Below are 26,611 nucleotides of genomic sequence, written 5' to 3' on the forward strand. Positions count from 1 at the left end.
ATACCTAACTATGGAAATGCTCACACATCCCACAATGAAAGTTGACATGAAAGACTTTGCTTCCTCCTGAACAAGAAACCCCCTAAGCCTTTCCTTGCAGGACTGAAGGTGCCAGGGCTCTTCGGTCACTGGATAATATGTGGTGTTTTGCATCACGAGGGTTGTACAGGGTGCACGCGTGGTCTGTGCAGGGCAGAATCACTGCGGCTACCCAGGAGGATCTTCCTAATCTGGACACGTTTGATCCGACAACGGCACCATTTTCAGTGATTGGGCTATTGTTCTAAATAAAATGTTAAAGGTCTTTAGGGGTGATTTTTGTTCCTCTGATTTTACGGCCTGAATATTCATTTTTAGTTTTCATTATCTTAGAAGATATGGTATAGGATCTGAATCTTTTTTAAATTAATTGCATTGTAAATCAAACGTATTTCTGTAGAATGCACTTACTCATCATTAGCATGCAAGAGTTTCCAGTAAAATATCTTTAGTATTATTTTTATTATTAACATATTTACACTGTCACTCCAGCCCAGCACCCTTTGTGAATCTGTTTTTAAAATAAATATGACCTGATACCAGAGTGATTGGTGCAATAAAAATGCATGATGTGAAATTAATCAAATATGGTCGGGTTCAATTTATAAGGGACACATTAAGAAAAATTATTTCTTGTTCGGGTATGCCAGTCTAGTGAATCAAACAGAGCTGTGTATATTTCAGCAAGATACATGTAAAATCCATTCATTCAACAAACATTTATTATGCATTTACTGTGTGCATCACAGGGGATAAAAGTCAAGCTGAGCAAACAAGAAATTCACACATGAAACAACTGAAGACCGTAAGCAACTGCATAATTGTGGAATATATGTTGAATATACCAGGATTCCAGAAACAAAAGCTTAAGTAGCAGCAGTATGGTGCCCCGGTTAAGGGTTTGGGCTTCTGGATTTATTTCAGTTTTTTTTCAGGAAGTGGTCATTAATTTTTGTGTGAAAAAATGAGAGCAGAGAGGCATAATTCATTGTGAAGATAGGTTTTATATTCTGTATATGTGAAGGAAATAAGTTTCTAATGCAATAAAATAAAGAGAACAGAAAAAAGAAAAAACCTGGCTTGGTCTTCAGAGTCTGACAGATACGGGTTCAAATCCCAGCTCTGCTACTTATTAGCTGGGTGACCTTGGGCAAGTTCTTTCATTTTGTTGAGCTTTGTTTTTTTAATCTATAATATGGAGATGATAACATTTTTCTCATAGAATTGTGAGAATTAAGTGAGACAATGTCTTCAGTCAGCATTCATGAAATATGTTGTCATAGTAGGGCTGGAGTCAGTCAAAGAAGGTGTCTTCGGAGCTGTTATTGTCAAAGTTGTTGGCAAGGATGAATTGTTGGAGACCACATTCCAGGTGAAGGAGACCGTATGGATGAAGGCAAGAAATTGGGCTGGAAACCAAGCATTCCACTCACTCCTAGGGATGGGGTTCTGCTTTCTTCCTACTAGAGCCAGTTGGGTAGAGACAAGCCAAGTATTTGCCAGAGAAGCAGATGAGAGGGCTTGAGGATGATATCTCTATCCTTAAGGTGGCTTCAAGATGAAGAATTTCTAGACAAATAAGCAGAAGCATCCGTGAAGAACATATGCAATCACTAAGACTTAGCGGAATGGAATGCAGGACCCAAACTGGAAGCATCTTGAAAGCTGGGGCTTCCCCTGCTTTCTTTCGCACTGTACCCTACAGCCTAGCACAGGGCCTTGTCCAAGGGAAGCTATCAATAACTACTTGATGAATGAATGAATAAACTCCTATGTTGTGTAAAATACAAACTATCATTTACCTGCTAGCAATGTAACCTCAATCCCTGTGTTTCTATTTCCTCAACTGTAAAACAGGATAAAAGTACCTATCGACCTCACAGTGCTGTTATGAACATCAAATCCATTACTATTTGTAAAGTGCTAAGAACAGTGCCTGGCACATGGTCAGTTTTATATCAGTGTTTAAATAAAAAACACGTATCACTGTTAAAGTGTAGTGTGAGGATTAAATAAGAAAATACTTGAAGAAAACAAGTATTTGTGGTGGGAAGTAGAGAAGGAAGAACCTGCCAGACCACGTAATGAGCCCACCCCAAGCAGGCTCAGAAGTACCCAGCCCCAGACCCAACAGGATCTGATGCATCTAGGATTTGAGCCAGCATACAGAGGGCCTGGGGGAACCCTGGACCTCCTTGTCCTCCTGTTGTCATCTCCCTTTCCCAAACCCACTGGTACCAGATTACACCCTTAGTCCAAGACTCTGACCTGGGTCCCACACTGCCAGCCCTGCCAGCCTACATTACTCCAGGGTTTTATATGGCCATAACCTATCTTTGTACTCATAGCCAATAGCTGAAGTCTTATTTCCATTGAGATAGAATATCTCCCCATCCCTTCCAACCCTCTTCCCCTTCCTTCTCAGAATGAAAATGCTGCTTCCGAGAAATCTGATTGCCCTCACCTATCAGAGAAGACCTCTTGGCTGTCAACTCAAGATGGGTTAGACCTGGGGAGGGGGGCTGGGTGGCTCAGCCAGTTAAGCATCCGACTCGATTTCAGCTCAGGTCATGATCTCAGGGTCGTGGGATCAAGCCCCGTGTGGGTGTGGAGCCTGCTTGGGATTCTCTCTCTCCCTTTCCCCTCTCCCCATTCCCACCCCCACCCCCGCTCACGGTCTCTCCCTCCCCCCCAAAAATGGGTTGGATCAGGGCTCACCATGCCCATTGGACATTATTGTTCAGATGGCTGCTGACCCTCCTTGGCACTAGCCTCCAGATTAGTCAGCCCACTGAGCCCAAGTTCTGCCAACTCATTAATTCATTCATCTATTCATAAATTAATTCACATATTCATATAGCTAATGGTAACTCAGTGCCTCCTCTATGCCCAGCACATAGGGCCGGGGAGACTGAGATCATTCACTCAGCATCCCTGCACTCAGAGAGCTCATAGCCTAATCAGGGAAAGAGATAACTGACAACGCAGGATAATTAAGTGAAAAAAAGAGAAATATGCACAAGGCAGAAGAGAGAAGGAAGAGATTTACCTGGGAGAATCAGAGAAGCTTTCCCAGAAAAGCGACATCTGAGATGGATTCTGAAGGAAGAACCAGAGAAATAGAACCATGTCAGGCTGAGGGGTGGAAAGACACAGAAGGATCAGAGTGAGGAGTAGGGCTGAACTATAAGGTCGGGGGGAAGCCTGGAGTGGAGGGCAGAGGCCAGACAATGGAGGGAGTTGAACATGGGGCCAAGGAACTTAAACTTTGTAATTTTGGTAAAAGAGAGGAATGGGGGGCACCCTGTGTTCTGCCCTGCCCCCCCCCCCCGCCCCCCATGCAATCCCTCTTCACTGAAGGGTTTGTTGCCCTGGTTGTAGGGAGTGCCACCTGGAGGCAGTCTTCAGCTGTCCGGTCCCTTTAGGAATGGCCTCAGCTGTGGAGAGCCACCTCACTCAGGGTCATGGCCTTCCCTGGCAGGGAAGCCGGCATCCTATAACTGGTGGGTGCCAGAAGATAATGGCCCAGGTCTCTTGACCTAACTCAGGACAACTCTGCAGAGCCATTCCAGTTCCCATGGGGTCCACCAAGACGGTCATTAGTTCTACCCTGAAGTTCAGCTTTCCCCTGTGCTCCCTCCTGCTTTCTTCCTTTCTTTCCCTTAGGAATTACTACCAAGGGCAGCATCACCCTGGGCACGAACCCCATCCTCTCTACTTTCTCAGAGCTTTACTCATTGGGGTCCACCTCTCCATTTCTCCTACTACAAGCTCCTACTTATGAGGCATTTAAACATCTTTCAATCTCTTTCAGATCCCCTAAGAGTCCCCAACCCCACATTGCCCGCCAGCTCCTGCCCTTTCTTTCCTCTGCTGGACAGCTGAATTTCTCCAAAAAGCTGTCTACTAACCTCCACCACCACCAGACCATGTAATGAGCCCACCCCAAGCAGGCTCAGAAGCACCCACGTCTGCATTCCTCTCACCAGTCATTCCTCTGACTCCATCAAGCTTCCGCCACAGCCCCTAACTCCACTAAGACAGTTTTCACTAGGGTGCCAATGCTTGTGTCATTAAATCCAGGGAACACCTCATAGACCTTAACTCAGTTGCTCTTTTGACCTCTCTCTCCTTAAAACACTCTCGGTGTCTGTGCTGCTGTGCTTTCCTAGTCTCTCTCCCACGGCAAAGTGTCCTATTGGGCTCCTTTGTTCTCCATCTGTCCCTAAGTGATTGGTGCTCCGTCACAGACCCTCATTTTTCTCATTGCTCACAATCTCCCTGTGTGATCTCGTTAACTGTCGCAAGTGCTAATACCGTTGAGATGTTAATAATTCCTAAACCTCTCCTTCTGGTCCCACCACTCTCCTCAGCTTTAGAACCCCGGGTGCCCACTGCACCTCACCCCTGGTCCTTCTGCAGGCTCCACAGGCTCCGTGTGCACACCTGAACTCATCCTCCTCTCCTCAAACCTCCAGCTCCCCTCAGTGTCTCTGCCTCTACCTTTCCCCTGTTCTTCCCAGCCAGATTACCTGGGCCCCCTTGATCACACCCCACCCAGCTCCATCTTGGAGCTTAACCCTCTTCCTTAACTTCTGATGCAGATGTACACATGATTCAAAATTAAACCATCTGCCAGGATCCAGGTTATAGTTGTCCAGTCAAGACTGTAGGGCTCTTGAATGACTCCCAGACACCATGAGAAGCAGAAATTGGAAAGCCTTCAGAACCCTGGGAGATGTCCAGCTCCCTGCCCACCCTCTCCCCAATCCCCATCCCTTCCCAGGTCACACTCTTTCTCCTTTCCTGAATGTTCTCTTTACAAGTGGCTTTCTCCACTTCTCCCCTGCTGTTAACACAACTGACCCAGAGTTCTGGAGGTTATATCCCCAATTCAAGTAGCCAGCAAACAAATCAGGGTCTTCCAGGTGCAAGGGCAAGTCCCCAGAAGAGAGGCTGATTGGTTTAGCTCTGGGCAAGTGCTCATCCCTGGTCCAATAAGCTGAGGCCAGGAGGGTTGGGCCCTGGGGTAGGAAATGTGGGTTTGGAGACTCATGGGGGTAGGTGTGAGGTTCAAGAGGAAGAGAGGTCTTATGCTAGGTAACTAAGACATGATTTTTACTGCCCTGAATAATCACAGTTGTCCGAAATTCCTGAGCATTATAAAATTTCATCTTAGGCAAATATCTAACCTGTTCTGCCTGTATGTCTATCTTATGGTTTGGTGAAGCATCATTTACTTACTTCACCTCCTCTCTTCTTTCCACCTTATTGTACTAATGAGCAATAACATCGTAGGAAGAACGTTATAAGAAAAATAATTCATGAACTCATTTCTAAAAAATAAAATCTTAAATATATATTTGAACAGTACTTTCCCCTGTAACACAAAATTATTACTTATAGTAATAAAATAAAAGGCGTTATGAGTCCATTTTAATTGTTTCTGCATTAAAATCTGACATAGACATTCAAAATGGATGATAATCAAAAATATCTAGTTGCTTCTGACAGAAGCAAGTTTATAACCTGTGTATAAGTTCTTAGAAAATAATATCACCAGAAAATCTTTGATGGCCCCCTTATGGGTAAAGAAAAATAATTTTGGAAAATTTATTTTCAGGTCACCATATTGGAGCGTAATTCTTAAAGAAACTTTTACTTTAAATCAGTTTTATTGTAAGCCTAAAAAAGAAACAGGACTAGGAGATGAACCTAGTGTTGACAAGAAGCTGGTGAGAGAAAAAGAAATATACTGTGGGACCACTTGTTTTTAAGAAATGAAACTCTGGATTTATGCACTAGTTTCAAAAAATCTCTCTAGGCACACTGTTCAGAAGCTATTTGCATCTTCTCTGAAGTTTTTAGTATGTTTCAAATACAAGCAGATTCCTTGTTTCAAGATAGTAATTTTTTGATACTCTATTCATTTATTTAACAAAATATTTTTCAAGCATCAATTATATATAAGGTTGCTCAGGTGTTGAATGTCAAAAGATCTTTTCTTTAAGCAACAGAGTATACAAGATACATTTCTAGAAGTCATATTAAAAGGTACATATTACTGCACATTAGGAGGTCCCCGGTTCACATCTGGGTGCCCCCTCCTAAACAAACAAACAAACAAACAAACAAATAAATAAATAGTACATATTTACCCTCATGCACTGTTGGTTGGAATGTAAAATGGTATAGCCTCTATGGAAAACAGTAAGGCAGTTCCTAAAAAAATAAAAATAGAATTACTATATGATGCAGCAATTCCACTTCTGGGTATGTACCTGAAATCACTGAAAGCAAGAATTCAAACACTTGGACACCTATGTTCATAGCAACATTATTCACAATTACTAAAATGTGGGAGCACCTCGAGTGTCCATCAATGCATGAATGAATAAACATAATGTGGTACATACATATGAGGAAATATTATTCAGCCTTAAAAAGGAAAGGGATTCTGACACATGCTAGAGCATGGATGAAACTTGAAGACATTATGCTAAGTGAAATAAGCCAGACAAAAAGGAACAAATGCTGTATGATTCTACATATATGAGGTACCCAGAGACAGAAAATAGAATGGTGGTTTCCAGGGACGGGGAAGGAGGGGGTTTGGTATTTAATGGGGACAGAGTTTCAGCTTGGAAAGATGGTTACATACCAATGTGAATGTGTTTAATACCACTGAACATTTAAAAGCGGTTAAACTGATTAAGTTATGCATATTTTATCACAATCTAAAAGAAGGTAACATTTATAAGAACCCATAATATATATATTGGGGACTCAAAAAGGAAGGATTTACTTCCTTTGGGGGCTTGTAAGAGACTTTCTTGAGGTGGCATTAGAGCAGGGAGGGAACATATATGGTGGAAAGGGTTAGAAGTCTCCAGTCCCAATTCCACTGTCACTTAATAATGCTGTGACTTTGGACAAGTGACATAACCCCTTCAAAAGTAGTGTGGTATGGGGGTTATTTACAAGGATGCCGAGCCAGATGACCTGTTTGAATCATAGTTCATTTACCCGCCTTGTGAACTTGGTCAAGTTATTTGACATCTTTAGGTCTCAGTTTCTCCAACTATGAATGGGGAGGTTAATGCCCAACTCATAGTGTTTTGAAGGTTTAACTAGATGAAGTATGAGAAACCATTAACATGGAGCTGCCACAATCTAAGTGCTCAGTAAGTGTAAGCTGCTATTACTTTCTGAACCTTATCTATAAAATGAGGTTAATATTACTTGTCTTAAAATATTTGAGTTATTTTGAGGATCAGTAAGACACAGTATGTGAAAGAAGTTGAACAGCATTTTTGAAGATGGGTAAGATTGGGGCATGCATTCCTATTAAAGGGAACAGCATGACCAAAAGGCAGGAGGCCAGAAAGTGTGGGACAATAGGAGTGATGAGAACATTGAATGTATGAAAAAGAATAGTGGGAAATAAGACTAGAGAGATAGAACTAGGGTAGTGTATAGAGGACCTTGAAGGCCTGGCCAAGAAGCACATTGCAAAGGTAGATCCCATGGAATGTAAGTGAGAGAAAGAGGGCAAGGATCACACCATGATTTGATTTGTCATTGAGAATTAAATTTGGAGGACGGGTTAGGCTGCCTTTAAGACGACGCCCACCTAGGGCGCCTGGGTGGCTCAGTCGTTAAGCGTCTGCCTTTGGCTCAGGTCATGATCCCAGGGTCCTGGGATCGAGTCCCGCATCGGGCTCCCTGCTCGGCGGGAGGCCTGCTTCTCCCTCTCCCACTCCCCCTGCTTGTGTTCCTGCTCTCGCTATATCTCTCTGTCAAATAAATAAATAAAATCTTTAAAAAAAAAAAAAAAAAAGACGACGCCTAGCTTTGCCCGTATGAGCCCTCCACCTTCTACTTGGTTTGCCGATGACTGCCTTCTCACTCTATTCTCACGTGGCAGAGAGAGGAAGCTCTGGTGTCTTTTCCTCCCTTTATAAGAGCACTAATCCCATCATGGGGTCTCCCCCTTCATGATCTCATCAAAACCTAATTAGCACCCCCAAAGACACACCTCCTAATGCTATCACATTGAAGGTATGGCTTCAATGTATGAATCTGGGGGGAGGTGCAAGTATTCAGTCCATAACAGCTCCCAGTGATCCTTCTCCCTGATATTCATGTTCTGTGTGATCTTCTCCCCTGGAGCGTGGGTTGGATTTAGTACCTTGCTTCTAAGAGAGAACACAGAAAAAGTGTCAGGAGATTGGGACACACAAAAGACTGACCTCCATCTTGCTTGTTCTCTGGCTTTCTCACTCTTTTCAGAGCCTGTTGCTATGTTGTGAGCTGTCCCCCAGAGAGACTCCATGGGTCAAGGAACCGATGTCTCTGGCCCATAGTCATTGAGCACCTGAGGCCTGCCAACAGCCATGTGAGTGAGCTGGGAAGTGGACCTTCCCCCTGATGAGCCTTGAGGTGACTACAGCCCCAGTTGTCACCTTGGACTGCAGCCTCATGAGAGACCCTAAGCCAGTGGCACCCAGCTAAGCTGCATCCAAATTCCTAACACACAGAAACTTAGTCTAAGATAATGTTTGTTGTTTTAAGCCAAAAAGTTTTGAGGTAATTTATTATGCAGCAATAGATAATTAGTGCAGAGCCCAATAAGATTGCCCTCACCTCAGATGCCAGTCAAAGTTCAAGGTTCCCCAGACCAGCTGTACTTCTCAACTGGCTACAAACTTGGGTATTCCAAGTGACCCCCTCAGGTTCAATAATTCACTAAATGACAAAGAGCTCTTGAAATGATTATAGTTTTTTTTTTTTTTAATTTATTTGAGAGAGAGAGAATGAGAGACAGAGAGCATGAGAGGGAGGAGGGTCAGAGGGAGAAGCAGACTCCCTGCCAAGCAGGGAGCCCTATGCGGGACTCGATCCCGGGACTCCAGGATCATGACCTGAGCTGAAGGCAGTCGCTTAACCAACTGAGCCACCCAGGCGCCCCATATAGTTTTATTATAAAGGATATAAATCAGAACCAGTCAAATGAAAAGACATGTAGGTCGAGATCTTAGTGGGTCCCGAATGCAGAGCGTCTATGCTCTCTCCCTGTGTTGTTGGAGCACATAATTTTTCTGATACATCAATGTGTTCCCCAATCAGGAAGCTCCACTGAGCTTTGGCGTCCAGAGTTTTTAGTAGGGTTTCATTACATAGGCATGACTGGGTCGTTCGTTGCTCACATGATTGAACTCAATCTCCAGCTTCCTTGCCATCCTGGGAGAATGAAGTGGCTCAAAGCCCCAACCCTTTAATTACATGGTTGGTCTTTCTGGTGATCAGTCTCTATCCTGAGTCTTCTTGTTAGCATAAACTCAGGTGTGATCCAAGGGGCTCATGAATAAAAGAGATACTCCTCTCACTTGGGAAATTGCAAAGGTTTTAGAAGTTACCTCCTAGGAACCCAGGGCAAAGATCATGCAATTTTTTTTTTTTTATTAGATAACATCTTCCAACCTGTAGGAGCTCCTACCATGTACCAGGCACTATGCTAGGCTATTCTTCCCTCTATCATTCCTTTATGTAATTATAGTGCTAGATCAGCTTTGCTGTAAGTAGCAGAAAACCCAAACCAATAGGAATTTAAAAATAGGAATTAAATTTTCTCACATAACTAGGAACCTGGGAGTAAGCAATTACTTGTTGTGTTCAGATAGTCAACAATATCTGCAGGCACCTAGGCTTTTCCTGTCTTTCTTCCCCACTTACCATGTTTATTTTTGTTTTTAATAAATGTTTTATTTTGGAATAAAAGAGTAGTACAGAGTTCTCTAATACCTTCCACCCTGTTTCCCTATTATTAACATCTTATGTTAATATGGTGCATTTGTTACAATTAATGAACCAATAGCTATACATTATTATTACTTTTCTTTTTAAAGACTTTATTTCTTTGACAGAGAGAGACACAGTGAGAGAGGGAACACAAGCAGGGGGAGTGGGAGAGGAAGAAGCAGGCTTCCCGCTGAGCAGGGAGCCTGATGCGGGGCTTGATCCTAGGACCCCGGGATCATGACCTGAGCTGAAGGCAGACACTTAATGACTGAGCCACCCAGGCATCCCACGATACATTATTATTAACTAAAGTCTATAGCTTACTCATATGTCCTTAGTTGCTACCTAATACCCTTTTTCTGTTCCAGAATCTAATCCAGGATACCATTTTTAGTCATCATATCTCCTTAGACTCTTCTTGGTTATGATGGTTTATCAGATATTCTTTGTTTTTGGTGACCTTGACAGTTTTGAGGAGTACTAGTCAGAGATTTTACAGAATATCCCTCAACTGAAATTTGTTTAATGTTTTTCTCATGATTAGACTGGAATTATGGGTTTGGAGGAGGGAGACCACAGAGATAAACCACCAAACTCTGTTGATTTTTATCCTCATATTGTCACCTCATTATCACAAGACGGCTGCCACTGCTGCTTCAGAATCAGAATCACATTCAAAGGGGGAAAGAGGTAGAAGGAAGGAGACAAGAGCCATGTCTGTCTCTTATTTTTAATAGGAAAGTCATCCCATCATCCCTGTGCCTTGAAAGCTCAGAAGGCAGGGGATAGGATGTTCATAGTTGACTTAGTCCTTAACGGAGACTGAACACATTGCCATAGGAATAAAATCACAGTTCTATCAGCATGGAAGGAAGTGGGCAAGCAACTGACAGTGTCGGGTCCAAGTGCCTACTGTGTATGCCACTGCATTGTATTAGGTGCTATGAGGGATGAAAGAACAGAGAGATGGGGCTTTCTATCAAACTTCCCAGAAATTACGTATTTCAATAAATATTCTCTTTTAAGGACCACATCGTAGAAGGGTGCACTGTTAGCCCACTGATTCTTTGGTTGCTCAAAGAAAGCCTCAGAAGATGAAGATTTGTCACATGTCACATGTGCTAGCAACTGTAAAGACCACTTCTAAAGAGTCATTTCTATAGTGACGGAGCAATGATATGTTTGTGAGTATCTAGTCAGTTTCTCCAAAGTGACATCTTTCTTAGCTGTCCAAGTTTTGTTGTTGTTGATGTTGTTGTTGTTTTTTTTTAAGTCAAATCAACCATGTTGTAGTCACACCTCAAAATACCTTGCCCTTAACATGCTTATGAACTAGATGAGAAAACTAACAGGTGAATGGGAGAGCAAACAACACAGGACTATTTAGTATGGTAGTAAGTTACACATTTCAGGCAATATGTTCTGAGAGTTTAGAGCAGATGAAGATCAGCAAAGATAGGCATGGCAGGAAAGGTGGGCAGCGAGGCAAAGTCCTAGGTGGCCATGGAGGATGGCCTGGCTGGGCTTTGTCTGCATTTCCCTCCTTCATTGCCATGAGACCCAGATTCCTCTAAAAGAGTTGCTTATCTTCCTTTTATTAAGTACTAATTACTTATTTTCATTAATTTACAGTTCACCTGTTAAGGCCTGGTGGTTTTTACTTAGTAACCTTGATTAAATGACATAAAAAATTTTTTTTAAAGATTTTTATTTATTTATTTCACAGAAAGGGAGAGAGAGAGAGAGAACAAGCAGGGGCAGCAGAGGGAGAGGGAGAAGCAGGCTCCCCGTTGAGCAAGGAGCCCAATGCAGAACTTGATCCCAGGAGCCTGGGATCATGTCCTGAGCCAAAGGCAGATGCTTAACCAACTGAGCCACCCAGGCACCCCTAAATGACGTTTTTTTGCACAGTGTTTTATAGGGCAGGCTTTGCAGCCACACAGATCAAGATTTGAATCCAAGGCCAGCACTTACTGGCTTTGTGGTCTTGTGTCACTTCCTTACCCTCTCTCATTCTGTTTCCTTGTTTAATAATAACCTGACCTAGACAGGACAGGGCTGTCGTAAGACTGAAATAAGATGAAATAAGGGGAGCACAGAGCATAATGTCCCACCCTGAGAGAGCTCAATAATGGCATCTGCCGTGACGATCACCACATTGATGACAGAGGCAATGGTGATGTTAATATAAACCTATGGAAAGGGATGGATATGAGAGAGCCCCTACTTGGTTTTCACCATTTTGTCACTGTTAACTTTACATGAATGTACACTCACCAAGAGTAAATTACATTTCCCTTGACTTTTTAATAATCAGTGCCTTAGAAAGAGCAAAGATGGATTCAGGTACTTAGGGAGGTTCTATTCTATTATCTGTGAAGGCACCAAACCACGTGACTCAGATTGCTGAGCGGAGACAAGGCAATATCCTACACGAGAAACTGGCAAAGGCACAAGAGATCTTGGAACATGTGCAATTAATTGACACTGTTTATTGGGGCTTGGAAACTAATCTAAAAGAATTTACACTTTAAATCAATGGTGACTGTCAATGAGCCTATGAGGGAATCCTCGCTAGGACCCTCTGGCTTTTACTGCAACTCATATTGATAATAAGAAAAAGAGAAACCTTCCAAGCAGAAGGTCAATCTAATCCAATCACTTAATGCAGAATTATGATACCAAATTTCCACATCACTGAATGACCATGGGTTTAGAGGTGTGTGCCATAAAATAGCTGCGGTGTTAGACATTTAACAAGTTGTTTTATTCTTAATTGCTGGCATTTGCTTAACTGTTTTCTTAATTCTAATTTATGTTTTTATGTTCCAGTTTGCTTACATAGCCCATAGTTCCCAATTGCCTTTATTTGCTTAAGTGGTTTCTTTAATTTTATTTACATTTTTATATATGTTGCTTTGCTTACATAACTCATTGTTTTGGAGTGGGCTAGAAATAACCATAAATCCCCATTGCTAATTAGCTTCATCCTCATGACTGATTAGTCAAGATTATAAGCCTAGAAGGGCAGGAAGGTGGCCTGATAGTGAGTCACAGGATCAATGAATTTTAGAGCTGGAAGGAATTTAGAGCTTAAGGCATCTTTCAGATAGAGTTCTGTGGTTTTACATCTTCAGCATTAAAGAATTGCGAGAAAGACTGGCTGTTTGCTCTTGCTCCTTTATGCAAAAATGTAGAAGGATTTAGTGACAGCTTTGAAAAACAAGTTAAGAATAAAGAGAAAGGCCAATCAATGATGACTATGAGTAACCCATAATAGGGGCTTGAAAGAAGAATCAGAAACTTGACATATGAATGGGCTATAGAAGAGCAGGGAATATTAATGAACATGAGGGGGCTTCTTTGGAAGTAAGTAGAGTGGATTGTTTGGAACTCCCTCTCCAGCAGCTGTGCAGTTTGTAAAGATTTTAGCTTGCCTAACTGTAAGGTTAGCTATTAGCTTTGCAGTGGGGAGTATTTAAAAGTACACACAACATATGAAGGAAAGAACCTGGAACCGAGTAGCCTGCTTCATTCCAAGAATCCATCTGGCATGTAAAGAACTGCTTGTCCTACATTAAACCCTGCAGAGTAAGAGCCATTTTTCATATCTCATACCCCTATTTTTGGTTTCAAATAAGACAGCTTACTGTGTTTGGGGAAGGAATAAGACTTTTCAGAACCACCTAACCAAAGGACCCAACTAGAATGAGCTCTGTGAATCTCAAATGGAGAAAACATGTTGAAGCTGTTTGGGAAATCAGGTTAAGAGAAAGCTCAAGCGTCCACAAGGGCCAGAAGTCTAGATCCCTAAATAATGTGAGCCTTTAGTCATTTGTAGACAGAGAACAATGGAAGAAAAGTATGAAAATCTGTGACTGGGGTCCCCAACATTAATTGACTCATGGTGATGGGGTAAGTTGATAAGTGAAATCCAGTCTATCCTTAAGTAAACATTATCTTTGTGATAAAGAGCTCGTTTTTTGCAGCTTTGGTCCATCTGGAGGCAGCTAAAAGCAAACCCTGCCAAAGGAGTAATCCCTGGATTACCAAGAATTGCAGAGTGTGTGAAGTGTTGTAAGGCTTGAATCGGTCCTGGATGTCAGGCCCTTTCCCTCCTCCCGGAGCCACTTCCCTGTGACACATTTTCTTATGCTCCCCTTTCAAGAGAAAGTGTACAGTACTCAGATCCGCTCAGAGCAGACATGAAGCATGCGGGACAACAGGCTCCCACCTTACCTGGTCACCTCTTGAGGGACAGCGCAAGGCCTGAGCGCTGGCGCCAACTCCAAGCAGCGCCCTCTCGGTTACTAGGGTGATCCCGGGAGGGGCGGGGCAACCATCCACCGCTTCCCCGCCTCTGCCCAGGACATTTCGAACGCTCCAATTGGGACAACGCTTTCTTGCCTCTGTCCCGCCCCGTTCGGCTCCTAGCGCAATACGATTGGCCTGGGACGGGCAGCCGGAACCCTGAGGGTACCACCTCCTGACGGGAAGAGCGGGAAAATGTACCAGGCGCTGTCCTAGGCGTGAAGCTCGCGGCGCTGCGGGGAAGCACATGGGTGGCTTTGGAACGAGTTGCTCCGTGTCCCATACACAACTCCTCGCACCCATGACTGTTAACACTAGAGATCAGGCGCCGCGGTGCGGGCACAGCGTTTGCGGGTCGGGGCAGCCTGTCCCGCGGGCCGAGGACGCGACCAGGCGTGAGGATCCGGTGGCGCGCTCTTGAGCGCTGGGGATCAGAGGCCAGAGAGGGCCGGCCGCAACTCGGGGGCGGTGCCAGTGGCGGCGGCGGGAGGCGCAAAGCCCAATGAGCGCGCGCACCGCCCTCGGGGGCGGAGCGTGCGGAGCGCTCCCCGCCCTCCCTCTCGCCCCCGCCCCTCCCCCCGGGCGCAGGGGCCGCAGTGAGTGAGTGGCACTGGCAGCTTGTCAATCCCTCAGCCGAGCGGCCTTCGAGCCCGGTCCGCGGCGGCTGCTGGCAGGGTGCGCGGCTCCGGCAGTGGCGGCGGCGACTTTTCCCGCCCCATCAATCTGCTGTCCGCCCGGCGCGCACCCCGCCGGGGCCTTCCATCGGGCTCCGCGCCCCGCTGCGCCGGCCCGCCCGCTCCCAAACTTTCCTCCTCCATCCCCTTCGCTCCCCTCGGCCCGCCCGCCGGCCTCCTCCGCCGCCGCCGCCGCCTGCCGCCGCCGCTCCCTCCCCCGGGGCCGCCGGGGCTCGGATCCCGCCTGGCCGAGGCGGCGGCGGCGGCGGCGGCGGCCGAGTCAGACGAGTGCGCAGGCTGGCGCGGGGGGCGGCGGGCGTCCCGGCAACTCGGCGGGCGCTGAGGAGCAAGTTGCGCGGGGCCGCCCGGCGGGGCGCGCGGTGGCGCGGCGGCGGCGCGGCGGCCGCGTGAGGGCAGCGGGCGCCTCCGCCTCCGCCACCGCCGCGGAGCCCGGCGCTTCCGCCCGGCGCTTCTCCTGAGCCTCGGCGGCGGCGGAAGCCGGAGCCGGGCTCCCGTCTGCACCGCCTCAGCCGCGGGCCCGCCGGCCGGGCCGCCCCCTCCCCGCGCGGGCGGGGAGCGCGCGGCCGCCTCCCCCTCCCCCTCCCCCTCTTTCTTCTCCTCCCTCGTCGCCTCCGCCGCCGCTGCCGCCGCCGCCGCCGCCTCAGCCTTCGCCTCAGCCGCCGCCGCCGCCCGCTCCCGCCCGCGCGCGGCGGGATGGACGATCAATCCAGGATGCTGCAGACTCTGGCCGGGGTGAACCTGGCCGGCCACTCGGTGCAGGGGGGCATGGCCCTGCCGCCTCCCCCACACGGCCACGAAGGGGCGGACGGCGACGGCAGGAAGCAGGACATCGGCGACATCCTCCACCAGATCATGACCATCACCGACCAGAGCTTGGACGAGGCGCAAGCAAAGTTGGTGTCGTCTCATTAAGCATCTTTTGTGTGTGTGCGGGAGCCGGGCCCGCGGCCGAGTCGGGGCCCGGGGTGGCGCCCGGGGCAGGGGCCTCATCTCTGGGCAGGGAACTTTCTCCGCAAACCGGCCGCCTGCCAGGGCCTCGGGGGGACTTGCCCGCACCCCTCGACGCGGGCGGGAGTCGGCAAAGTTGCTCTCGGGGCACGGGACTGACTTGGTGCCACTAGGATTTTGTGGTTTTCTTGCCCTCCCCCGTCCGGCCCTCTCGCAGCCCGGCCCCCTCCCACGGATTCAAACCTCCCGCCTGGACCCTGTGCACGCCGCCCCGAGAGGGCCCCGGGCCGCACTTGCGGGAAGTGCAACTTTCTCCTCCGTCCCGGAGTCGCGGCGCCGGGCTCCACTTGGCCGCGGGACGACCTCGCCGTGCGGGTGGCCGCCCCAGCTGGGCGGGCGGCGGGGTGATGGGCGGTTCCCTGGCGGGTCCGGGTGCGGCCGGCCAAGTTCTCGGGGAAGGGAGGGCCGCCTCGCAAACTTTGCCGAGCTGTCACCGCTCGCCGGCCGTGGTCGGCCGGTCGCCGGCGCCGCGCCCGCTCCCCCTGCGGAGGGCGGACGCGGGAGTCCCTCCGCGCCGTCCCCTCCCCCGGGTAGCCGTCGTCTGCCCCGCTATCTAGGCTCCCCGCGCGGGTTCGCGCCCTGCGGTCGCCGAGGCAGCTGCCTGCCGGGCAGATGGGTCGCGCCTGGTTCGGGCTGGATCTTTGGCCGCCGGAGCTTGCGGGCTGTCGCTAAGTAGTCAACTTGAGTTTCTGTTGACTTGCCATGGTTCCAAGGAGCCTTCCAAAATAGAGGGCCGGAATTAAATCTTGGGTCTAACTTAAAGGAAGGCGCCATATTATTCCATAGGTGATGCTAATACCTTTGTGTTTTGCTATTTGTTTTTTAGGAAACATGCCCTGAACTGTCACAGAATGAAACCCGCGCTCTTCAGCGTCCTGTGTGAGATCAAAGAGAAAACAGGTAAGAGGCTGCGCCCCGTAGTGGGCCTGGAGACCCCCGAGGTGGGGTCAGAGCTACTCCTTCCACTCTCCAGTTGAGAGCTGCTGCTTTTGGGCACCGCCATCTTTGATCATTCTCTCCTTCCCACCTCCTGGTCTTGAGAAAAAACTGCAATAAATCTGGAGTCGATTTCTCAATTCCGCTCCTGGTATAAAAGGAAGTGTAGATGCGGACCGGGCTGGGTCGCTGTCCCCAGGCGGCCGGCCCTGGCTGCAGGCAGGGAGGGGGCTCTGGAGCGCTGACCGCCCTCTCCCGCTCCTTTTCGCCTTGTTTGTATGTCAGTTTTTAAAAGGAGCAACGGGAGACTGAATGCCAGGGACCGAGTCCCCGGGAGAAGCATCGCCCGAACTTTGTTTTACTTAGACAGTCCTAAGCTTCAGCTCCACAGATCGAAGAATAGATGCAATTGAACAGACTCCAGTAGGATGTTTGAATTAGTGTTTTAGTTGGGAAGGCTACTTTTAAGGAGCAAGAAAGGGTAATGATGTGTTTAGGCATATACAATGTGTTACATCTATTACTACTTTCATTAAATTTTATGCTTGAAGTCATTACATTGTAAATATGTTTAGTATATTTTATAAAGTAGAAAAAGGTTCACATTAGCAGGTTAAACAATTTTTGAAGTGTTCAAAGCAGGGAACATATGAGAAGACAGGTTTTACAGAAGTGCTGGAATAAAAACTACAAAAACAGACAAATTTCTGGCAATTCATTTCAATTTAATTTTCTTGTTAGACTTTTTAAAATTAAAGGTATTTTAGCCTTGAGGTGATAGTAGGAACTCAAGTGGAATTAGAAATTTAATTTAGATGCTTTAGTTCGGATTTGGCATTATCTGCCCTGTATATGGCAAAAAAAAAGTGCATTAAGCAAGCTTTACTGTTGATTTGTGTGTGTGTGTGTGTGTGTGTGTGTGTGTGTCTGTTAGCTATAAGGTATTATAAAGTTGCTGTTTTTTAAGTTGAGGCATAGAAGAGAGAGTTAAAGTCCAGGATATAGCAATATCCAATATCCAAGTGATGCTATTTAAAAGATTAAAAGTCATTGTGTTTAAATCGAGTGCACAAATGATAGCACACTGAATATACATGTTAGTTGGTAGGAGAATTGTCCTCCTTTTAAACATATTTTTCACTCTGCAATGCTATTCTGATTCTAAAAGTAATCAAGAGAAGATGATGGATTATTGCTACCTATTAAAATATATGCTAAAACCATAATTAACAGAAAATATCGAGATCCTTAAAGAGTAGTTTTCCTGCTTATCATTCACATAGTATTCATGGTTTGTAAATGTTGAGTGATTCTTTTAAAGATAGATTTTACATTTTGAAAACCATAGGCATTTTAAATTACCAACTTACTCTTGATTTTTAGCTACCTTTAGGAAGCATTGTGATTTAAAACGGTAGATAATTTTTATCTGACTATAAAATAAGACATCAAGCATTAAATCTTGAAGATTCTTAGTTTACAAGCCTAAAAGTGTACAATTCTCAGTAAATTATGTTGCTTAATGTCCAAGGATTTTCTTGCTATCAGGGCTCCACTTCAGTTTCTGCTGACAGCTAAGCACTGGGGTATTGACTATGTTGTGAATATTAAGATTGATTCAACTTACACGGCATTATATTACTAGGGAGGTGGGATTGATATTCTTCCCCTATCACCCCCATCTCGTTATTTGTATTTATTTATTTATTTATTTATTTTTTGCCTTTTTAAAGTTTTGGCCTAGCCAGCTTGAGAGCCAAACCCAGCAAACTGCTTTTCTTGTTTAGACATTTAGCAGCAGGCAGAATTCAATTAGGAGGCATAAGTCCTCTAGTTGCTTATTTGCACAAGACTTAGTTACACCATTCTGAAAGGAAAGTATAGTCAGCCTCATGTCAAAGGTGAGTTACAAAAAAGAAACAAGTCTTTTCAGAGTCTGGGATTACTGGCAGAGAGAGCTTTGCTAGGGCTCTTGCTATTTAAGAAGCAAGAGGTAGCTGACAAAGGAAATTTTTGTGTTTTGAAAATTGTTTCTGAGGCTTTCAGTGATAACTTGTAAATTAGATCCTCTTTTTATGTTTTGGCCAGCAGATTCAAGTTTGCACATTATCTCTTTTGTAAAAAGCCAGCAGCCGACAAAGAGTAAAGGCGGCTGACTGGGCTGAGGCATCTTCCTGCCTGCCTCTCTAAGCTCGAGAGGGATGGGATTTAAGTACCAAATGATTGATGGGGGTGAAGCTCTTTCTCTCCTCTCCTTTCTCCCCTACTACCCATAGCTCCACCTCACCCTCCAAAACTAGTCTTAAAAGGAGACAGGGACACTGGACCTAGTATCCTTGATTTGAAATAAAACATCTGCGTAGACATTAGTGTTACCAAGGCAAAGAAAGCAGGGCAGCAAATTCCAGGCCTCCCCCCTTCTTCCTCACATCTGTTCCCACAGTTCTGCTTTGGAAACATCATGAACTAATAAAATAAGCATTGTAGAATATATGTGTATTGCATAATGATTTTTCTTTAGATCATTTTATTTAATCTAATAATATAGTATCCAAAGATTAATTCTCTGCAACGTAGAGAAAGTTTACCTAGTCATTTGTAAGAGAAACCGGAACATTATGTGATGACTCTATTCTGCATAATGGAGGGGTAGGGGGTTGACTAGTGGGAAGGTGGGGGGGAAAACTGTCACTTCAATGGATAATGTCATTTCAGTTGTGATTCTCCTAAAATAAGACAAAATCATTTAAAAAAAAATTCCGTATCTATATATCTGCCAGTAGAGTTTGAGGTTTCTGATCAGGCAGTGAACATAGCCAGTTCTGATGCACATGAGGGATTTAGTTTGGAAAACATCTTTTTTCTCTCCTACCAAATATGAAAAGGTATTTTTCCTTTCTGACAGATAAATGCGTAATCTACCACAATTATATTATTTTCTTGTTCAGAGGTAGGGAAAGTATACTTTTACTATGAGGTGCTTGCCTTTTCTTGAAAATGTATTCTTTTGTAAAATCCATTGTACAATTATTTTTGAGTAGAAACGTCATCTCTAGTTGAGTTGTGATATTTATGCAGTTTGAAAGCAACTGAAGAGTTATAGGCTTTAAAATCAACATATTTCTCTATTTTAAACTAAGAAACCAGCGAGATAATTGTTGATATGTTAAGATTTTCCTCTTAATTACTTTTTAGTCATATTTTACCATCTATATCTTATTAAATATCCCTGATGCTCCGAGGTCTCCTCACCTACATACTTATTTTGGTGCATTCCCTCACATCTTTTTGGCCACCTTAATCTGATTGTTGAAGTACTTTTCTTTGTGAAATATTCCATCCTCACAAATCTGCCTTCTTTCCAAAGCCTTTAATTATGAGAGTTCAAATGAAGAAAATGGTTCTTTTTGAGAAATAAATGTATTTTTAAAAATTCTAATGAAAATCCACCATTTTCGTATATAATCTGAATCATATTGTGAAAAAACTGTTTTGTATTAAAAAAAAATCAACACAACCTTTTCCTTTCTAAATGGTAGGTTAAAATACTCTATGTTGATAGCTGCCAACCAAACTCTGATTTATTGCCACCACAGACCCTAAATAGCGTTCATTTACTAGTAATGTCTAATGGCATACATGATGGTTTGCCAGATTTGTGGCCTTTGTGAGGCTTATAAGCAAGACTGACTTGGGAAGATCATAAAACTTAATGAACTTCTCTACTGCAGGAGGTGTCCGCAGGGGAAGAGAAAGGCCTGCTTGGCTGGTTGGGCTGGTTGAAGTATTTTTTATTTTAAGGAGAAGAAAATGACTATTAAAAATGCTTTACTTTTAAAGGACACCCCCCCCCCACACCGAACAAGTCATAAGAATTTCAGATATCAAAACTGGATCAAGAATGTAGCTTGTTATGTGAGTTTTTATATGCATTTAGAATGTGATATATATGATTAAACCTTTTATCTTTAGTGATATCAGTGTGACTAGGTTTCAGAGGGACAGAGCTGTGCTTTCAGTGAACCTCTATTTAATTCTGACCCTACAGGCTTAGAGACTCATTGGAGTCTTTTTTCTGTTTTCTTTTTTTTTTTTATGCTTCAATATTAAAATTTGTTCTTTTTCTTTGTATAGTGCCATGTAATTCTTTAATTCCCAATGTATAAAAACCAAATATTCCATGAAGTGAAAATTTAACAGGAAAGATGAAAATTGTTATACATGAGACTAAGTGCTGTTGTACATATTGCATGTATTCTTTTAAGTTGCTCTTGCAGTATTTCCAATATAATTATCATTATTTGTCCCAGACTTTTAAAAGCAAATGCACCGTTCCATACATGATTCATTTTTGTGTTTTAAATGAACTTACTTTCTAGCTTTTTAAAAACTTTTTATTATGGACAACTGGAAACGTAAAAAACACGTAGAGGGAAGAGAAACTTGAACCTCCATGAACTAATTGCCCACTTTCAGCAGCTAGCAACACTTGGCCAGTCTTGTTTTCTCTGTAACTCCCACCCTTTCAAAATTATTTTGAAGCAAATTTTAATGGACTTTTAACATTTTAAATTTCATATCTGTTTTAGACACATTATGTCTTGTTTACATTGGAAATATTAAATAACTAAACAGGAAAAAATATAAAGTCAGGATATCTTAGAAATGTCGTAAATTATATTGCTTTATCACAAATTTTTCCTTAAAGCAATTTAAGAATATTTTTATTGAATTTTTTTTCTATTTTTGTAGATTTGTATAACTCACTGTAGCTTCTTAAGGAGGTATTGAAGGAGGATGTAAAAGAGTGGTGTTTTGCTAACTTTCTTACTCTACCTCTCTTATCCTTTTAAGACAATACATGCAACATACTCATAGAAAATCTACAAAAAAATCCTCCTACCATCCTGGTTTAGAACTTCATGATCTACGGTATCAAGTATTATATTATCTTAAAAATATGAGGATATCTTAAAACCCTTTTTTTTTCCTTCCCAATAAAAATATATTGAACCTCTTGTCAGTACTGACTTGATCTGTGCAAGTAATTCTTTCATGCCTCAGTTTTAGTGGAGTTCATTTTATTACAGATTTATGTACTTTTGGTCTTTTGCTTGGGACTTTACTATGTTATTTTATTAATTTACATAATTTTATTCCTAATCAGAAGTATATTAATACAGTAGCAAAGGAAGCCCTGATTTGCCCTAAAGAGCTTAGTGTTTCATCAGCTTTCATAAAATATATCTGTGTACATCTTTCATACCATAATCCTTTCCCTTTTAATTAATTTCACTTGTACTTTTAGATTTCAATTTATAAATTTTGTAAAAGGTTTCTTCCAAGACAGATTTAAGTTTAACATATTACTTGGAGTATTTATATTTTGATACTTTATGGTGGCATTATACAGGATGAAGTTCTGTTATATGAAGTATGGTCATAAAGAATTGAAACCGCATTTCATGAACCACACCCTAAATCAGTCACCACTTTATTTTATACTCATACCATTGAGGTATCTATTCAGAATAAATACTTAAAACATCAGCACAGACACATAAAAGTAAATAAAGATTTTAGACTATTTTTCCTCTATTCAGGTACATGTGGACATCTTTAGGTATTTATTATTTCAATATTGACACTATGAGAATAATGTTTTATTTGTTTTCTCAGCAGGCTTGTGTTTTAGCCATTTATCAGTGTGATCAGCATGATTTAGGTAGTAACTGACTAACAAAGCTTGCACACCCCCCACCCCCTCATGTTGACCTTTTCAAGCATTTGCTCTACTTCAGTAGGCCATTTGAGTCTTTAAGTATGAAGAGGGTAAGTAATTTACATCACTATGTAGTGTAAGTTGGTCGAAGTTCTCAGACCTGGCTATCAGATTTTTTTACAAAGTTACAGAAGTTAATCAAACAAATTGCTATCACAGCTAGGTGATAATGTTGTTATATTTAGCAAATAAATTAATAAGCAATGCTTGAACGAGTCACTGAAAAAATAAAGCATCTTTTTATGCCTTCAGACACAGAACATGTTCAAATAAATTTCAGTAGTCTTCAAACTTAATTCTAATTATTGCCTTTGTAGGTAGAATAGTAACCAGAATCTCTTCTTTATTATTTTTTATAGACGTATTCTGTAAATATAATATGTTTGTAGTTTTTGATGATAACGGTAGTTTGCTTTGGTACTACATTTGAGTGTATCTGTAGCAAAAAATGGTGTGATAGAATGTGTAAAGTTGAACTGGCATGGTTTTGTTTTTTTTTTTCTTTTTTTAGACTGACTACATGATAGTAGCTGATAGGACTGAAGACAATTAAAATTAATTATGGATAAAAATAATTGTTAAAAGTTTTGTACTTCTTTTTTTCCTTGAGTTTAACTGCTTTAAAAAAAGCTATTTTGAACAATAACTCTTTTTGTATGATCATATTAATGAGGACTTTGTATACAATGTAATCCTTTTAATGCTGATGATTCCTCACGATGTTTAAACCATTATTTAGGAGACTCAACATATGTTATGGCAAAATGATTTTTTTGTGTGTTTGTTTTGTTTTATGTGATACATCAGTTTTCACAGCACATTTCTTAGGCATCAGAGTCCAGCAGGTGGCTTTGTACATTAAAAAATTCATAAATTTTAAAATCCCATAAAATTTTATTTCAAATTCAAATTAACTAATTGAGAATGTCAACATTTCCACTGTCTCTATATTAACATTTATAATAGAACAAATGGTTGCATATAGAAATTATCTGCAACATAATCTAAATTAAGATTCTAAACAGGCATTACAGATGCTGGTAACTTTGGCAATTATCATTTTGTTTGGTGAACAGTACTAAAACAGTGTGCGGTAAAAGTGTTTAGAGAGAGAGGATAAATAAATTGAACAGTTTTGCAATGCAAAGTGGTTTGTGGTGTTTTTGAGGATTTCTTGGCTCTCTCTTAACTGCTATTGTGAGCCTGGAGCAGATTTCCCCATTGCTAATGCCCTAGAAGTATTAATTCACTTTGATATGCTAATTAGAGGGCATTATGCAAGAAATGAGATTAAGTGGCAGCATGAAGCCATTTGCCTGTCAGTAAATTGAGAGCTTTAGCATCAGGAGGAGCTTTGTTTTTTTTTTTTTTTTTTTTTTTTTTAGTTTCTCTTGGTTTTGCATATAAATAAAATTGATTGAAAGGTCTAGAGAAGCTTCTAGAACATTGCTGTATTTTTTCCCCCTCTTATAATTACTGAAACATGGTGTTACAGAATTTTTCTGAATATTAATTGACCTAATTGGAGATACAAATAGGAAGTTTTTATTGTACTCTCTTATATGAAAGCATACTAAGAATTATGTGTCGTCTAGTCTTTTTTTTCTAAAGCCTAATTTCAGCAACATGGCTAGTAAACTGTTATCACCTCTTTTCAGAGTGTAAACTTGTGTGTGTTTGTGCAGTAATGTCTTCACTAAACTGAACTTCACAAGAATATTTTCTTCACTAGGGAAAGAAGGAATAAGTTGTTGACTTGGGCATCAGGAAACTATATTAAATGAGCATTAAGACTGTGACTTCAATACCTAAAAGCAGGAACAATTAGAATTAGTGGTTATACTCTGCACTTCACACCTGTGGAATTTACATTTCAGCATATGTGTGTTGTATAAGATCACTGCATTTTTTGATTTTCATGTTGAAGATTGAGTTTCATACTTGACTCTGATTTTGCTGACTGTGGTGGTTTAAGCCAGACCTTTGATTTTTCTCTCTGTAAAGCTCCTGTGTGATTTTCTGTATTTTGTGGGGGAAATGCATGAGTGAATACGCGGATTGGAGTGGTGGCCTGGGAGGAGGACAGAACTTCTCTGGGCCTGTGAAGAATTTAAGATTTCCTCAAACATGGAACTTTTTTTTTTTTTTTAACCTCTTCTAAACCACTGCTAGAGGTAGAATTGCAAAACCCTGCCCTTAACTGCTACCAGGCTGGGGTTAGATAGGAGAGAGTTTGGATAAAGCATTTATACTGAGGCTTGGTTCTAGTGTCTGAATTCTACCACTGTGGCTGTGACTTTAGACCTAGTAAAACCATAACTTCTCTTCAGAGCCATATGGATTATTTAGTCACCACAGCTGCCATGCATACACACTACCAAGGCTGGCATCTCCTCTGTGTGCATGTGTGGTGCCTGTTAATGTTAATAGGAGTTAGGAATGTGCACACAGAGAGGGCAATGAGAGTCTCTCCTGAGACAAAAGTCCCGATTACATTTCTCAGTAAAGAGGACTTAGTGTACCTGCATATTAGCTGGTCTTCTAAATGAAATAACTTGCTTACTTTAAATTCTCATTCCCTTCTCAGACTCCCTGAACTAGTTAAATCAATGAATCCTCATTAGTCTATGATTACTCGCAAAATTTCATTTAAAGTGTATGAAGTTATTTTTTGATTGAAATGGGAACAAAAAGCTTTTGAAATTGCATATTATTATTTTTTAAATAAAAGGATTTTACAGGCTTTCAAATGTACAAAAGCCTTGCATATAGGAATTTATAGAGAAATTATCGAGAGGGACTCCTGAAATACTTGATTGGCATTTGATGGGGGGAAATCACTGTGTTTAAAAGAATTTTATAAGTGAAATGGCAAGCTTATATGTGATATTATGTAGAAACCTTTACTATCTTAGTGTCCTCAAATGAAGAAGAATTGACTTAGGTGGTCTCATAAGTTTCTTTCTCCCCCCACACTTCTTTCAAAAAAAAAAAAAACAAAACACTAAGGATGAAGGTAGTTGGAATTCATAGTCAGATATATCTTTTTCAACTTGGAATAGGAACTAGAACAGGAAATTGATTTTATATTTATTATGAAAGCAAGAACTCTGCCACCAACTGACAGCTATCCATGTTTTAGTTTTGTGATAATTGTTCACAGACATTACTCTGCAGTTGGCCCAGATTATTTATAATGTTGATCGGGAGCGTTTGTCCATTAAAAGGTATGTGTATAATGAATATCTTTAATTAAACCAAGTAATATCGGAGTATTTTATTTTCCTTTACATTGGATCTTAGGTTTAGGATTAACTGTCAGTACTGGTAAGAACAAGTTACAATAGATTGTGCAATGATTTCTCTGGCTTCATGGATGTATTTATTACCATTTTTGAACAAATTATACTAACATGAAAAGTTGTGTTTGAAATGATTGTGTGCTAGATAAGGCGATACATTACAGGAATGGTTGGGTTTATGGAGCTTTATGTAGAGGTTTTCCCAGAAATTATAGCACAGGGCTGTCACTATAAAACCCAGTGATACAGTTGGTAATAACATACAGTGAAGATATTTTTAGATTTTCACTTGTTATTCAAATAAGTGAGAACCCTCCAGTTTTTCTCGTCATATTTCTTTGTTGGAATCAGTAGAGGAAAAAAGATGAAGGAAATTCTTTTAACTGTGTATGGGGTGTGGGTGTTTGACGTGACTGAATTTCCTCTTGCTCACCACTTGTTAGAGCAGTGATGTGATATTGAGGATATCCTTAGGAACTTATTGACTTCTTGGTTCTTGACCTTTTAACTGGGATCACGTATACAAATGGAATGTCTGAAAATGAATGATGGACTCTGTACATAAATTCTATTCTGTTAATGTATTATACGAACTGATTTTGATTTACCTAAATAAATGACATTTTGTGTTCAGTGAAGGAAACATTTCTTCCTTTTGGTATAATCAGGCTAATAATGTTAGAGTTTCTAATATTAAACCAATTCTCTTTTTGACTGATTATCATTATGGCTTTTAG

General features: G+C 42.3%; 1 protein-coding gene and 1 long non-coding RNA gene across 4 annotated transcripts in view; one reads left to right on the plus strand and one right to left on the minus strand.

The window, feature by feature from the left end:
- Window positions 1-739: 739 nt before the first annotated feature.
- On the minus strand, window positions 740-14,552 carry LOC145716941 (uncharacterized). Its single transcript, XR_014139880.1, has 3 exons — window positions 14,080-14,552; window positions 6,198-6,261; window positions 740-1,608 (listed from the first exon to the last, which is right to left on the minus strand). It is a non-coding gene; the product is annotated as an uncharacterized LOC145716941 (long non-coding RNA).
- A 794-nt stretch (window positions 14,553-15,346) lies between these two features.
- The window catches only part of PBX3 (PBX homeobox 3), a 160,256-nt gene continuing 148,991 nt past the window's right edge, over window positions 15,347-26,611 (plus strand). The window contains exons 1-2 of one of the 3 annotated variants that reach the window (XM_081803582.1): window positions 15,347-15,739; window positions 16,681-16,754. In XM_081803582.1, the coding sequence (XP_081659708.1) occupies window positions 15,540-15,739; window positions 16,681-16,754 (274 nt within the window). In that variant the 5' untranslated portion in view covers window positions 15,347-15,539. Of the gene's footprint in view, window positions 15,740-15,892; window positions 16,527-16,680; window positions 16,755-26,611 lie in introns of those variants that run through there. The other 2 variants (XM_081803584.1, XM_081803583.1) reach the window with 2 other exon arrangements.

Source organism: Leptonychotes weddellii, chromosome 14, assembly GCF_054177405.1.
Source record: "Leptonychotes weddellii isolate Sample4059 chromosome 14, ASM5417740v2, whole genome shotgun sequence".
Lineage (NCBI taxonomy): Eukaryota > Metazoa > Chordata > Mammalia > Carnivora > Phocidae > Leptonychotes > Leptonychotes weddellii.